Source organism: Gekko japonicus, unplaced genomic scaffold (genome assembly GCF_001447785.1).
Source record: "Gekko japonicus isolate JY-2015 unplaced genomic scaffold, Gekko_japonicus_V1.1 scaffold685, whole genome shotgun sequence".
Lineage (NCBI taxonomy): Eukaryota > Metazoa > Chordata > Lepidosauria > Squamata > Gekkonidae > Gekko > Gekko japonicus.
In genome coordinates, this window is record NW_015169795.1 from 756,955 (window position 1) to 770,724 (window position 13,770).

At 44.3% G+C, this 13,770-nt stretch overlaps 1 protein-coding gene across 1 annotated transcript in view; it reads left to right on the plus strand.

Moving 5' to 3' along the window:
- LATS2 (large tumor suppressor kinase 2) overlaps positions 1–8,240 on the plus strand; it is a 53,423-nt gene extending 45,183 nt beyond the window's left edge. Inside the window, exons 3-7 of the mRNA XM_015417044.1 lie at positions 691–2,228; positions 3,170–3,752; positions 4,193–4,375; positions 6,427–6,533; positions 7,746–8,240. Coding sequence (XP_015272530.1) covers positions 691–2,228; positions 3,170–3,752; positions 4,193–4,375; positions 6,427–6,533; positions 7,746–8,240 — 2,906 coding nt within the window. The remainder of the gene's footprint in view (positions 1–690; positions 2,229–3,169; positions 3,753–4,192; positions 4,376–6,426; positions 6,534–7,745) is intronic.
- The last annotated feature ends 5,530 nt before the right edge of the window (positions 8,241–13,770 follow it).

A 13,770-nucleotide genomic window follows, 5' to 3' on the forward strand; every position in this document is an offset into this window, starting at 1 on the left:
GGAAAGAGGTACTTTTCTCCCTTTCTCACAATGCAAGAACTCGTGGGCACTCCATGAAATTGCTGAGCGGTCGGGTTAGAATGGATAAAAGGAAGTACTTCTTCACCAAAAGAGTGATTAACACATGGAATTCACTGCCACAGGAAGTGGTGGCGGCTACAAGCATGGACGGCTTCAAAAGGGAACTAGATAAGCATATGGAGCAGAGGTCCATCAGTGGCTATTAGCCACAAGGTATAGATAGGGGCTCTGGGGCAATGCTCTGTCTTCTTGGTGCTTGGGGGGGGGGTCAACAGTGGGAGGGCTTCTAATGTCCTGGCCCCACTGGTGGACCTCCTGATGGCACCTGGTTCTTCTGGCCACTGTGTGACACAGGGTGTTGGACTGGATGGGCCTTTGGCCTGATCCAACTTTGGCGTCTCTTATGTTCTTATGTTCTTGAACTCTGTGGTAAAATCATAGAGTTTCCAGCAATTCCTAGAGCTACCTATGTCACTTCTGTTTTGTTTTGTTTTTTACTGGAAGTGATATGTTGCTGCAGCCCCTTCATATCCTATGTGCAGCCAGGCACTGGCAAGCAACCCTTTACAGGGTTGCATGTGTACATGTGAAGGAATAATACAATAACAATTACTTGTGTTTATGGTTTCCTAACACATTCCCATTCATTGTCTTTTATTTCCCACAAAGGAAAAGGCATGGTGCCAAACAATGTCAGTCGTAGGCCAAGTTTTGAAGGATCCAGCGAAACTTTTCCGTCCTATCACCAGATCAGCAACCCAGGCTATGACGGAACAGGCTTTGGGGCAGAGGCTGCCAACATGCTGAGTGAGGTTCCCAGGCCGTACATGGACTACTTGCTTTCTGCTTCACAGTCTGCAAACATGAGCGCTCCTGTACAAAGACCACCTGGTGTTGGCTCCCACAACACACCTGGGAATCACCAACAGAAAACATATCCTGCAAACATAGATTACCCGGTAGTTAGTCACAGCGGCCAGGCTTTGCAGCTCCAAAGTAACCATAGCTCAAATAGCCCGCATTACAGCAGGCAGCCCATCATAGTGCAGGGGGATGCTCTTGGGTATGGCATTCAGCGGAGTCAGTCCTTCCAGAACAAGCTGCAGCAGGAAGGAGGGTATCCAAGCCTTCCAAACAAAGGGACAGTAGTTCAGAATAACTCTGGCCATGGGTTCCAGCAAGCAACAGCCGGTCTGTATATGCCACATTCTCATCACAAGCAGCCCATCCAAGCTTCTCACCCAATGCATGTGATCACTAGAGGCCCAGCATTTACAAATGAATTTTCAGACAGCCCACCACAGGGTCTGTTGACCCCATCTAGAAACAGCCTGAACATGGACCTGTATGACATGAACAACCCCCAAGTTCAGCAGTGGCAAGCAACCTCTTCCTCCTCCTCTTCCTCCTCTTCCCGCCGTGATTCATTACAGAACCAGGCACTGGACGCGTCACCCCGGCAGCACGTGCCCTTCAGAACAGATGCTTGTGTACCGAGCCGAACCAATTCCTTCAACAATCACCAGCAGCAGCAACAGATGCCAGTGTCTATGAGGCAGACTCCTCCGGGTAAAAGTGACCCTTCCATTAGTTCTCCAAACACCATCACAGCAGTCACCTCTGCTCATATCCTCCAGCCAGTGAAAAGCACAAGAGTGATGAGGCCTGAACCACAGACTGCGGTGGGGCCTGCTCATCCTGGCTGGTTACCTGCGCAGTCTTCTGCTGTGGATGGCTTAGGGATGATTGAACAGCATCCCCTTCCTGTTGGAGGAGCTAACTCTTATCCATTAGATGTTGATTATAGCAATCAGGAGCTCAGGTGTCCGCCGCCGCCGTATCCTAAACATTTCCTGCTGCCTAGTAATTCCGAGCAGTTTGATATCAATTGCTTGCGTACAGGAATGGAGCAGACAATAAGAGGGGTCTCAAACTCGCCAGGCAACAAAGCGGAGGAAAATGGGGAACGGAATGATAAAACCAAGAGCGTCAAAGTGGAAAAATCCAGCAAGGATAAAAAGCAAATCCAGACCTCACCAGTGCCGGTGCGAAAAGGTGGCAAAGATGAAGAGAAAAGAGAGTCCCGCATTAAGAGTTACTCACCGTTTGCCTTTAAATTCTATATGGAGCAGCACGTGGAGAATGTCATAAAGACCTACCAGCAAAAAATCAATCGTCGGCTACAACTGGAGCAAGAAATGGCCAAAGTAAATTCATTTTGTGTATTATTATTATTATTTTTGTAAAAAGAAAAAAAATCCAGAGTGGGATAAAAGTAATATGCCCTCCCTCCATATTTAACATAGGATGGATTTTTTAAAAAAAAGTTTGACTGCCAGCAGCAAAATAATAATTTAATCCAAAAATAAAATATAGCGAGAACATGTCCTGATCCTCTACATCCTTAGCACAGTGGTAGACAGTGTTCCCTCTAAGCTGAGTTAGTGTGAGCTAGCTCACAATTTTTTAGCCTCCGGCTCATACATTTTTGTCTTAGCTCAGGAAGGAAGGCTCCGGAGCAACCTAATTTATGCAGTAGCCAAATCGCTCGCTCACAATTTTAACAGCAGTAGCTCACAAAGCAGAATTTTTGCTCACTAGACTCCAAAGCTTAGAGGGAGCATTGGTGGTGGGTATGATTGTTGCTCCGCTCTTCTTCAGATTCTTAACAGTTATGGAGGGAGGGGCTGGAATGCTATAAATCACTGCCCACTGGAAGCCTCCTTAATTCTTACTGGCTTCTGAGATTTTTTTGCAGTCATCGGCACCCCCGCCGCCCCTTTTTCATCCTCCTGTTCTTTGCCATGTGGCCCAGGAATGTTTGTGTTTTTTTAAAGATAGAAACGGTCTTGTGATCCTTGGAATGATGCTTTTTGAACCTTATACTAGATGTTTATTCTTTGCGTGAATGGCCCTGGTTATGTATCAAATTGAACTAGTAGAGCGGAATACCTGTGTTGTGTTAAACATTTAGAGATTGGTACAGAACCTTTGCATTGACACAAACTTGGTTTTTTAAAGGAGAACTTTTAAGCTGTCGTGTTAGTTAGAAGTAAGCCTCAAACTAGCTTCATATAATGGTTTCTAACCATGCATATAATTAAAAACTGACTGCCTTGATTTCTCATTTCTTCCTTTTCTTATGAAGGCTGGCCTTTCTGAAGCAGAGCAAGAACAAATGAGGAAGATCCTCTACCAAAAAGAGTCCAACTACAACAGGCTCAAGAGAGCCAAGATGGACAAATCAATGTTCGTAAAAATCAAGACTTTGGGTATTGGGGCTTTTGGGGAGGTCTGCCTCGCCTGCAAAGTGGACACCAACGCCCTGTACGCCATGAAGACCCTCAGGAAGAAGGATGTGCTGAGCCGTAACCAAGTGGCTCACGTCAAGGCCGAGAGAGATATCCTCGCAGAGGCGGACAACGAATGGGTGGTTAAGCTCTACTACTCCTTCCAAGACAAGGATAACCTCTACTTTGTGATGGACTACATCCCTGGCGGAGACATGATGAGCTTGCTGATACGGATGGAAGTCTTTCCGGAAAATTTAGCTCGGTTCTACATTGCCGAACTCACTTTGGCCATAGAGAGTGTCCACAGAATGGGGTTTATCCACAGAGACATCAAACCTGATAATATCCTGATTGATCTGGACGGGCACATAAAACTGACAGATTTTGGCCTCTGCACTGGATTCAGATGGACGCACAACTCAAAATACTATCAGAAAGGTATTGTGCTTTTTAGACTTGGGGGGGGGCACGGCAGGGTAAGGTGTTATACTATTTATTTTAAGGAAAAAACCTGTCTTGGCAAATGCACAAGTGAACAATTTCTAGAGACGACACACAGCATGGTATTGTTGTTTGTGGCTGTTCCTGATCCTGTTGTTTTCTGGTAAGAAGATGAGCTACAGGAGAGCATTTTGTTTGGCTGCTTAGCTTTGAAAATTATGCTTTTTATTTAAGCATATTAGATATTACACATGAGTTTTTATACATACACACACAAAATAAAATACATACCTGAGTCATGACAAAAGTAAATTACAAAGCTTACAAACTCTAAATTTCAGAATATATGTGGTTTCGTGAATGAAATACATTTTTGGTTCTGAAGTTGTTTTTAAATCCTTCCATGTAATCATGTTTGTTTCCTGTGTCTTTGAAAGGGAGCCATATCAGGCAGGACAGCATGGAGCCAAGCGATCTCTGGGATGATGTGTCTAACTGTAGATGTGGAGACAGGCTGAAGACCTTGGAGCAAAGAGCTAAGAAGCAACATCAGAGATGCTTAGCCCATTCGTTAGTTGGCACTCCCAATTACATTGCGCCAGAAGTCCTGCTTCGTAAAGGTAACACATGCCTCTTTTGATTTCTGTTTCCTGTTTGGTGTAGTGGTTAGGAGCACGGCCTCTAATCTGGGAGAACCGGGTTTGACTCTGCACTCCTCCACATGCAGCTGCTGGTGTGACCTTGGGTCATTTACAAGTTCTTTCAGAGCTGTTCTCTCATGACAGAGCTCTCTCGGCCCCACCTACCTCACAGGGTGTCTGTTGTGGGGAGGGGAAGGGAAAATGGATTATAAGCCGCTCTGAGGCTCCTTTGGGTAGTGAAGGGCAGGGTATAAATCCAATCTCCTCCTCTTCCTCCGTCTCTTCTCCTCCTCCTTCTCCTGTTATGTAAAAAAATTAATGGCCCAAGGAAAGCCGGAGGTTACCTGTGGATGCTTTGTAGCTCTTTAGCTTGTTGAAGCATAGGCCCACTGTTGAGTCACTGAGTCAGTACACTTCTTGCCCCTTATGGCTTAGACATTACAAGCTACCTTACTGGAGACAGCTAGTACAGAAGGTAGAAAGAGCTGCAGGAATCCATGTGTACCTCTATTTTGTTCTTGGATTTTTCCTTGACTTAAAAGGTACAAAAAAGCATAAGTAGAATTGATAAACTAGAGACAGCATTTAGATTGTTACAAAAGAATTTTGGCATGTAGAAAGAACAGGTAAAAGTTTTGTCAGAAGGTTTTTAAGAATTAGACAATAAGATAATGAAAGCAAAATTAAAAGGTAAGTGGTTTGAAAAAAGGAGCAGATGGGAATAATTTACAGAATTATCTTACAGATTCATTCACAGGCTGGTTAGGATCCGGTTTTTAGGAAGATATTAAAATTAATACTGTTTTTCTGTTAATAAAAATCATAGAACAAATATCCCAGGGATATATTTGTTAAATTTTCTGAGGTGAGGATTATTAGAGATCATATTTCAGAAGCATTTCCCAACATGCTCTTCTTTCACCCCCGCCCCTCTCAGGAGAAAAAATCAGTAAAGCCACCCGAGCTTTATTTATTTGCTACATTTGTAGACTGCCTTTCAGCCACAAAGACTCGACTCTTATAACACTATCTCCCCCCTTACTTTTCTCCACCTTCTACAGATCCTTTCACCTGCTGCAGCACTTCTTTTTCCTGCAGCTAGCACTTCTTTTTCATGCATAAGTGCTCGTTGAAAAATGTTGATCTTGTGCACACAGAAGTGCTAGCGGCAGAGGAAGTGAGCAGCGCAGCAGAAGGAAGCTTCCCCAGTGGCCAGAGAGAAGCATAAGGGGACCGATGTCACAGGACCCAAGCTAAGGTCTCCTGAGGAAGTTTACAATGAAAACAAACCCAATCAATTTCCAGTTAAAATCTGTTATGGTGGCAGAGAGGACATGCTGGGGAAAGGTTGCTGATCAGTCCTTATCCCAGCCCTCCAGATGTTCTGGCTACCCCTGTTTCCTTCTTCACTGGGCCAACAGCAAGGGCAGAGGAAATAACTGCCCCTCTCACCTGGAAGGATGCTGCAGACAGAGGCTTGAAGGACTAGCCGTTTGTCTTTCCTGAGGGGGGAAAGGAACCTTTCTTTGCCCAGCTGCCAATGGCACTGTGGTCTGCGTTCTGTTTCGCAGTTGCAGAGGCAGGGTTGAGTGGTGATGTTTTGTAGCACGGCGATCTTTGAAGGGCTGCGGTGACACACACTATATAATCCACTTTCAATCCATTTTCATTGCACTTCCCAACTGGATTTTACTGTGTGAACTGACAAAATCCAGTTGGAAAGTGCATTGAAAGTGGATTATTTAGTGTGTGTGTGAATGTAGCCGAATAGTGAATAATAAATATGCCAAGCACTCCCTTGAATACCCACATTGCTTTCAGTGGCCAGATTAAAGGTGACCATCAGAAGGCATTGAGACAGATGTCTCAGTCATCATTTTGGGCCACAGTTTATTATTCTGAGATGAATCATACGCCCACATGTGATAATTTAAAAAGAAATTGTTTCTCTCTTTGGAACACAGCAGGAAATATTATGTGCAATCCCACTCTTGCCAGTTGAAGAATACGTTCTTCTGCTTTCCTTTCAGGATACACTCAGCTTTGTGACTGGTGGAGTGTCGGTGTGATTCTCTTTGAGATGCTGGTAGGGCAGCCGCCCTTTCTGGCTCCCTCGCCCACAGAAACCCAGTTGAAGGTAAATTCAGTCTCGTTAATTATGGTGATAAAGCTGGCTAGTGTGTTATAGTTTGAAGGATACAATACAGCTGTGGTTGCTGGTGTTTGATTTTGAACAGTGTCCCAGAAATGGGCTGATACTGGCAAGGTGTGCATATTTATTTGCCCACCTTTCAGGACTCAAGGTGGGTAACAATAATAATACATAGAATCATAGAATGATAGAGTTGGAAGGGATTTCCAGGGTCATCTAGTCCAACCCCTGCACAATGCAGGAAATTCACAAATACCTCCCCCCCACACACACCCAGTGACCACTGTTCCATGCCCAGAAGATGACAAAAAACCTCCAGGATCTCCAGTCAAACTGGCCTGGAGAAAAACTGCTTCCATCCTGACCCCAAAGTGGCAATCAGCATTTCCCTGGGCATGTAAGAAGGGGCCACAAGAACTAAGCACTCAGGCAACCCTTCCTGCCCTCCCTCTCATGAGTTCCCTACATTCAAAGAATCAGCATTGCTGTCAGATGGCCATCTAGCCTCTGCTTGAAAACCTTCAAAGAAGGAGAGCCCACCACTATACTATAAACAGTGCAATAAGTGGAATTACTAAGCAGTAAAAGCAGGATAATCCCTATAATAAATCACTGCAGCAGACTACAGTCCTATTCCATTATAAAGGCACTCTCCTGGATTGTTCCATTCTTCTACAGTTCTAATCCCTTCATAACGACGCCCTCCCGAACATCACTGTTACGCACGTTCTGCAGGATGACAGACATGCAGGAGCCTTCCTGACCTCCACATGTAGGCTTTTCCATAGGGCAGGTGCCACCATGGAGAACGGACATGCACAGGCAGTTGCTGATCCTATCCATCTGTAGGGTGGCAAAAGGTTTGCTCAAATGAGTGAAACGGTTGTGGTGAAGCACAGCAGGAGAGGGTTTTCCCATAAGTATGTGGGTCCAAGCCCATTGAGGGCTTTGTAAGTAATAACCAGCACCTTCTGTGCCAGACTGGTAACCAATGGAGTGTCTGCAGAATGGGTATGACATACATGTTTTCCCTGGCACTCAACAGTAATTGGGCTGTACCGGCTGGAGTTTCCCAGCTGACTTCAATGGCAGGCCCATGCAGAATGCATTACAATAGTCTAGCCTTAAGGTGACCATAGCATGGTTGTGCTTAGCAGGAATACTACTGGATACTAACTAGCTGTTTGTGTTCCTCAGGTGATCAACTGGGAGAACACCCTGCACATTCCCTCCCAGGTCAAGCTAAGTCCCGAGGCAACTGACCTTATCACAAAACTGTGTTGCTCTGCTGAAGAGAGGCTTGGAAGAAATGGAGCCGATGATATCAAGGCTCACCCTTTCTTTGACTCCATAGACTTCTCCACTGACTGTCGCAGGCAGCCAGCTCCCTACATCCCAAAGATTAGCCACCCAACGGATACATCCAATTTTGATCCAGTGGAGGAAGATAGTCCATGGAATGACACTAGCGAGGATAGCACCAGGGCGTGGGACCTGCAGGCCTCTTCTAGCGGCAAACACACAGAACACGCCTTCTACGAGTTCACTTTCCGAAGGTTCTTCGATGACAATGGATACCCGTTTCGATATCCAAAGCCTTCCGTGCTGGAAGTAAATCAGTCTGAGCATTCTGATGTAGAAAGCAAAGATGGGCTGGATCAGACTGGAGCTTGTCAACCTGTATATGTGTAAATTATTGTACAGAGTCCTCAAAGCAAATATATATATATATATACAATTTTTAGAGTCTTCCTTTATATTGTCCTTAATTGCATTGAATCCTGATTGAGGCCAATATGAGTCTGGAGATTTGACTCGCAGACAAGGTCCTAAATGGAAGCTGGTTCTGATTTAGGCCATTTAGCACTGTAAATAGCTATATAGATGAGTACACTTGAAATCTGGATCTTCATCATGATTTCCAAGGCTGGGTTTGTTAGCAAAAAAAATTTTCCCTTCTGGATCTGCGTTGCCCACTCTGAGTATTTACAGACTTCCATGGCGTCATGCTATTTTTTTTTTAAGTGAGCAAAGAGCACTTATATTTTGTTTATAGCAGGGTTATTTTTTTCCTACTAAATTATAGGGATTTTAAGTTTGACAAATCATGCTGCTGTTCTTCTTTTCTACATTATTTTTTAAATTATCCATCGCACTTATGTCACATTTTTTTGGAGCAAATGTGTAAGATTGAAGAACATGTGATTCAAGGTCTCTGTGCAATAATGTTTAGTAAGAGAAAACAGAAAAAAGTCCACTGTCTAACGTCCTAAATTTACTGGTGCCATTTTTATTCACACCATAATCTTTATGTGTATTTTTCCACATTTCAAAAAAAAATATTTTTTTGAAGCTGCTTATTTTCCCCTTTTTTTGGAATTTAGTGTAATCAAAGTGTGAGGAAGTGACAGTCGGGGTGTGATTTCAGTGTCTGGTGTGTGGAGAATGTTGCATGGGCTGAATAGTTTGTTTTCCTGTTTGTAATGACCTTTTTCTTGCCATTCACAGGCAGGTCCTGTGTTCCAGTTTCACTGAGGATCTACAACTTAAGGCCTTCAGAATTTGTGTGCTGATTATGTATTGTGTGGATGGTTTCCCCCCCCCCCCAATTATGATTGTATACCACCTTTCCGTGTTTTATAAAACAAATTACAAAGCATTGATTCTAGTTAAGGATTGGCAATGTGGAGAGGGAGGGGAAGAGGTTGGTATAATCATCTTGTTTCATAAAAGATTTATCCTCCCAAAGAAAAGGGTAAAATAGAAGAACATTGTCTTCCGGCTGTGTAGGATGACCCACTCAGGTAGATTTGAGTCCAGTAGCATCTTAGGGACCAACAATATTTTCAGGGTATGAGCTTTCGAGAGTCAAAGCTGAGAACACATGCTCTGAGTTTCGACTCTCAAAAGCTTACACCCCAAAAATCTTGTTGATCCCTAAGGTGTTATTGGACTGAAATCTAGCTGTTCTACTGCAATTCAACATGGCTACCCTCCGAAAATCACTTAACATGTGATAACACAGTGTTCAGCAGTTCTGAAACTCACCATATAGTATTCATTAATATTATCTATAAGGAAAAGCATATAGGTGAGAATTTTCTATGTGCCTTAAACTTGATTCAAAAGCCTTCAGTTAGATACTAATGGATTTTCTGGTGGCACAAGACAGCAGAGGAACTACATTTGAGTCCTGAGAAAGCTATGCTGGGGCAGAGGGTCATGGGGTTCGTATGGACAAAATGCCATCCAGGACAGGGCTGTGCTGAGGAGAGGGAAATTGTGTGAGATCTCCCTTGTTCTCACGGCAGCAGAAAAGGTCATAGTATCCAACCATATTTTTAATGTTTTAGCCTTTAAAATTAATAGGACTCTTCAGAGCAGTAACATTAACGGTAATTCAGTGACAGTATCTTTCTCTCTGTGTAGCTGCCCCCAATTTAGGCACGCCCTGAGAACATCAAGAAGGGACAGGATGTAGCACCATTACCTTGGCTTATCTAGTAGCTTCTTTGTGATCAGCGTTGGTGTAGTGATTACGAATGGCGGATTCTAATCTGGAGGACTGGGTTTGATTCCCTGTTCCTCCACATAAAGCCTACAGGGTAACCTTGGGCCAGTCACAGTTCTCTCAGAAGTCTCTCAGCCCCACCTACCTCACAAGGTGCCTGTTGTGGGGAGTGGAAAGGAAGGTGATTGTAAGCTGCTTTGATACTCACCAGGGTATGAAAACCTACTCTTCTTCTTCATCATCATCATCATCATCACTACAGAGGTGTAGATACTGCACACACAGTCACAGCATAGAGTAAAATGGACATGGTCATCTGTTACAATATAACAGGCCTTATAACACAGATATTTTCCTGAGATACGTTGTTTGATAATCCTTGATGAACATCATTTTGGGTCACTGACGGCTGTGGCTGTTCAGAGGCTGCTTGGAATTGTGATTTATTCTATTTGGCAGCCCTGCCCTAACTGTGCCAACACCAAGAGAATATTCTTGGGATTTGTAGCCTTAGTTGTTCATGTGAAGCACCCTCATTTTAAAATGCTGGCCCTGATTACACCTGGTCCTGTTATATTGTGCCCATCTGTTTATGATGGACCATACTAATCCTTCTTCTCTATCAAAACGCAAGCATACTCTAAAATATTAAGAAACAAACGTTTAAAATATGCCTTTTTTATTAGCTATGTTAATGTGAGGATTATTCAAAGTGATAATGGAATACTAAAGATAATTAAGCCATACGTATCTTCATTTATATTCTATATATAACTAGTGTTTATTTTCAAATCCTTAATTCAGATTAGTTTAACAGTCCTATTTTAAATGATTGATTGCAATAACATTTGAGGGCAATACTGTGGTTTTTTTGTTTTTTGTTTTTGCTTTTAAAGTTTTCTAAATCTAAAGCTTCATTTTCTTTCTTATGTTATTTCACATATTATTCCTGAACATTTTAGCCTATCATATCCTACCCTTTGTCTAGATACCTAAAGCAACACCACCTGTAAATCCATCAGGCTAAACTAAACAAAATGATTGTGTATTTGTTTACATTTGTATGAGAGGAGTGTTCTGAGGTATGCAGTGGTTGTGTTGTGGCGATCTATGAACGATTCAGTATTACTACTTTTTTATATAATAATGCCATGTTTTTGATATCTACATCTATCTGACATTCTTTCATGTGGTAGGTTCTTCCTCAGGAACTCAGTTTAACTGTTATTTATTTATCATTTGCCTTTCAAAAGCTTCTGCTGGCACAATTTATTATTAAAAAAAAAAGAATGAAAAATCCCAGACATCTCTGTGTTTTTGTGATCTATGAAATGTTGGAAGGTAAAATGGAACCATACAAAGTGGGCCAGTGGGCCTCTACAAGTTTGCTAGCTCACAGAAATTTTTAACCTGCCTAAATGGACCTGTGGGAGGGAAGGCGGCACGGTATAGCCAGGGTATAGTACGGTATAGCCACGGTATAAGCAGGGTCAGTACTTGGAAGGGAGACCACCAAGGAAGGCTCAGCAGAGGAAGGCAACGACAAACCACCTCTGCTTCTTACTTGCCTGAAAAGCTCCTGGCTTGGGTCGCCATAAGTTGGCTGTGACTTGGTGGCACTTTACGCACACAAATGTACCTGTACTGGTCCCTTGCGTCCTAACAAAACCAACTGTTAACAGCACTTGGAAATAATTCCTTCCACAGATAGCCAGGCAAGAAAGTATTTACAAGACAGTTGTTACGGTTTTATATCTCCTGTTTTATCTTCCCTCATTCTCCAAGGACCCATTACATGGTTCTCACCTCTTCCATTGTATCCTCACAGAGAATCTGAAAGGCAGGTTAGTTGGTGTGGTTAAAACTGTCTGACTGGGACTGGGGAAATATGGATTCAAATCCACAGACTCAGCCATGAAGCAAGAGAGTATTTACAAGACAGGGATCTTGGGCCAGTCAGTTTCTCTCCACCCTAACTTATTCACTGGGTCGTGCTGTAGTACTAAAATTGCATACAAAAGCCCAGGCTAGCCCAGTCCTGTCAGACCTTGGAAGCTAAGGAGGGTTGGCCTTGGCTAGTATTTGGAAGGGCAACTTCCAAGGAATACCAGGGCTGCAACACAGAGGCAGGCAATGGCAAACCACCTCTGAACTGTCTCCTCTTAATAACAAGTCTAGCTCGCCACCTACTGGTGCATAATGCTACAGAGCTAGAACTTCTGGCTGCCAAACAATCTTAGGATCTCCTGGCTGTTCTACACACAATGTCATAATTAATTAATTGCAGGCCTCAGTTCCTGCCGGAGTGCACTGGAGCACCACTCTGCCAGTCAGGAGCCCAGAGGGTGGGCACATAAGCCCCATCCCCTGCTCCCACCAGCCATCAGTTTGGACACGGTGGGGGGGAATGTTCCCCACCTCCCTGAGCCCAGGGGTGGTGGCCTTGGACTCGTAGGGCCAAATTCCACCTCTCGCATGCGAGAGGTCATTCTGGCTCCCCCAGCTCTCCTTCGGGGCTCCTTAAAAAGTTATGGCCGCCGCCGCTGTTCTCGGCAACAGCTGCGACACTGGGGCGGGGCAAAACATTTTCCTGCCTCCCTGCGTGCCGGGGTGGTAGTTTTGGACTCGTAGGGGCAAATTCCACCTCTTGGACATCACACGCGAGAGGTTATTCTGGCTCTCCCAGCTCTCGGGACGCCAGCGGGGGGAAGGGGAGGGGTGAAACATTGCCTTACCTCCCTGAGCCCCGGGGTGGTGGCCTTAGACACGTGGGGGCAAATTCCACCTCTCGCGTGTGATGCGAGAGGTCATTCTGGCTCCCCCAGCTCTCGGGAGGGGCTCTTTAAAAAGTTATGGCCGCCGTCGCTGTTCTCGGCGGCAGCTGCAACACCCACATGGGAGGAGGGGTGGGGCGAAATGCTCCCTTGCCCCCCTGAGCCCAAGGGTGGTGGCCTTGCTCGTAGGGGCAAATTCCCCCTCTCGCGTGTGATGACATCACACGCGAGAGGCCATTCTGGCTCTCCCAGCTCTCGAGAGGGGCTCTTTAAAAAGTTATGGCCACCGCCGCTGTTCTCGGCAGTGGCTGCGAAGCCCGCACGGGGGGGGGGGAAACGTTCCCTTGCCTCCCTGGACTCGTAGGGGCAAATTCCACCTCTTGCGTGTGATGTCCGAGCGGCGTACTATGGTTGTCCCCTTCGGCTCCACATCAAAACGGGCAAAGAAGAGATTAAGCTCCTCCGCCAATGAAGAGTCTCCATCCACGGCAGCAAGAGTTGGTTTATAGTTAGTTATATTCTGAATCCCCTGCCACCCCTGCTGCATGTCATTCGTATTGAAATTGTCCTCAATCCTCTGTTTATAGCCCAGCTTAGCCTGTCGAATACCTCTTTTCAGGTTGGCTCTGGCAGAGCTATAAAGGTTTCCTCTCTACAGCCGTACAACTGGAAAAAGGAAAGAAAAAAATTATTGCTACTCTGGATCTCTGTGGATCTCAAACCTTCTCTTAGTTACTTTATATAGAATATTTATTTTCTATATAAATATATATAGAAAATATATAAATTTAAAAAATACATATAAAATATTTTCAATTAATCAAATGCTTCTTACTTTTACTAGATGACTAGGGAATACAACAAATCCACTCTATAATCTGTGTTTTATGTATAGAGCTATTCAAAATTTGGCAGTGTGGTATTTGCTGAATTCCCA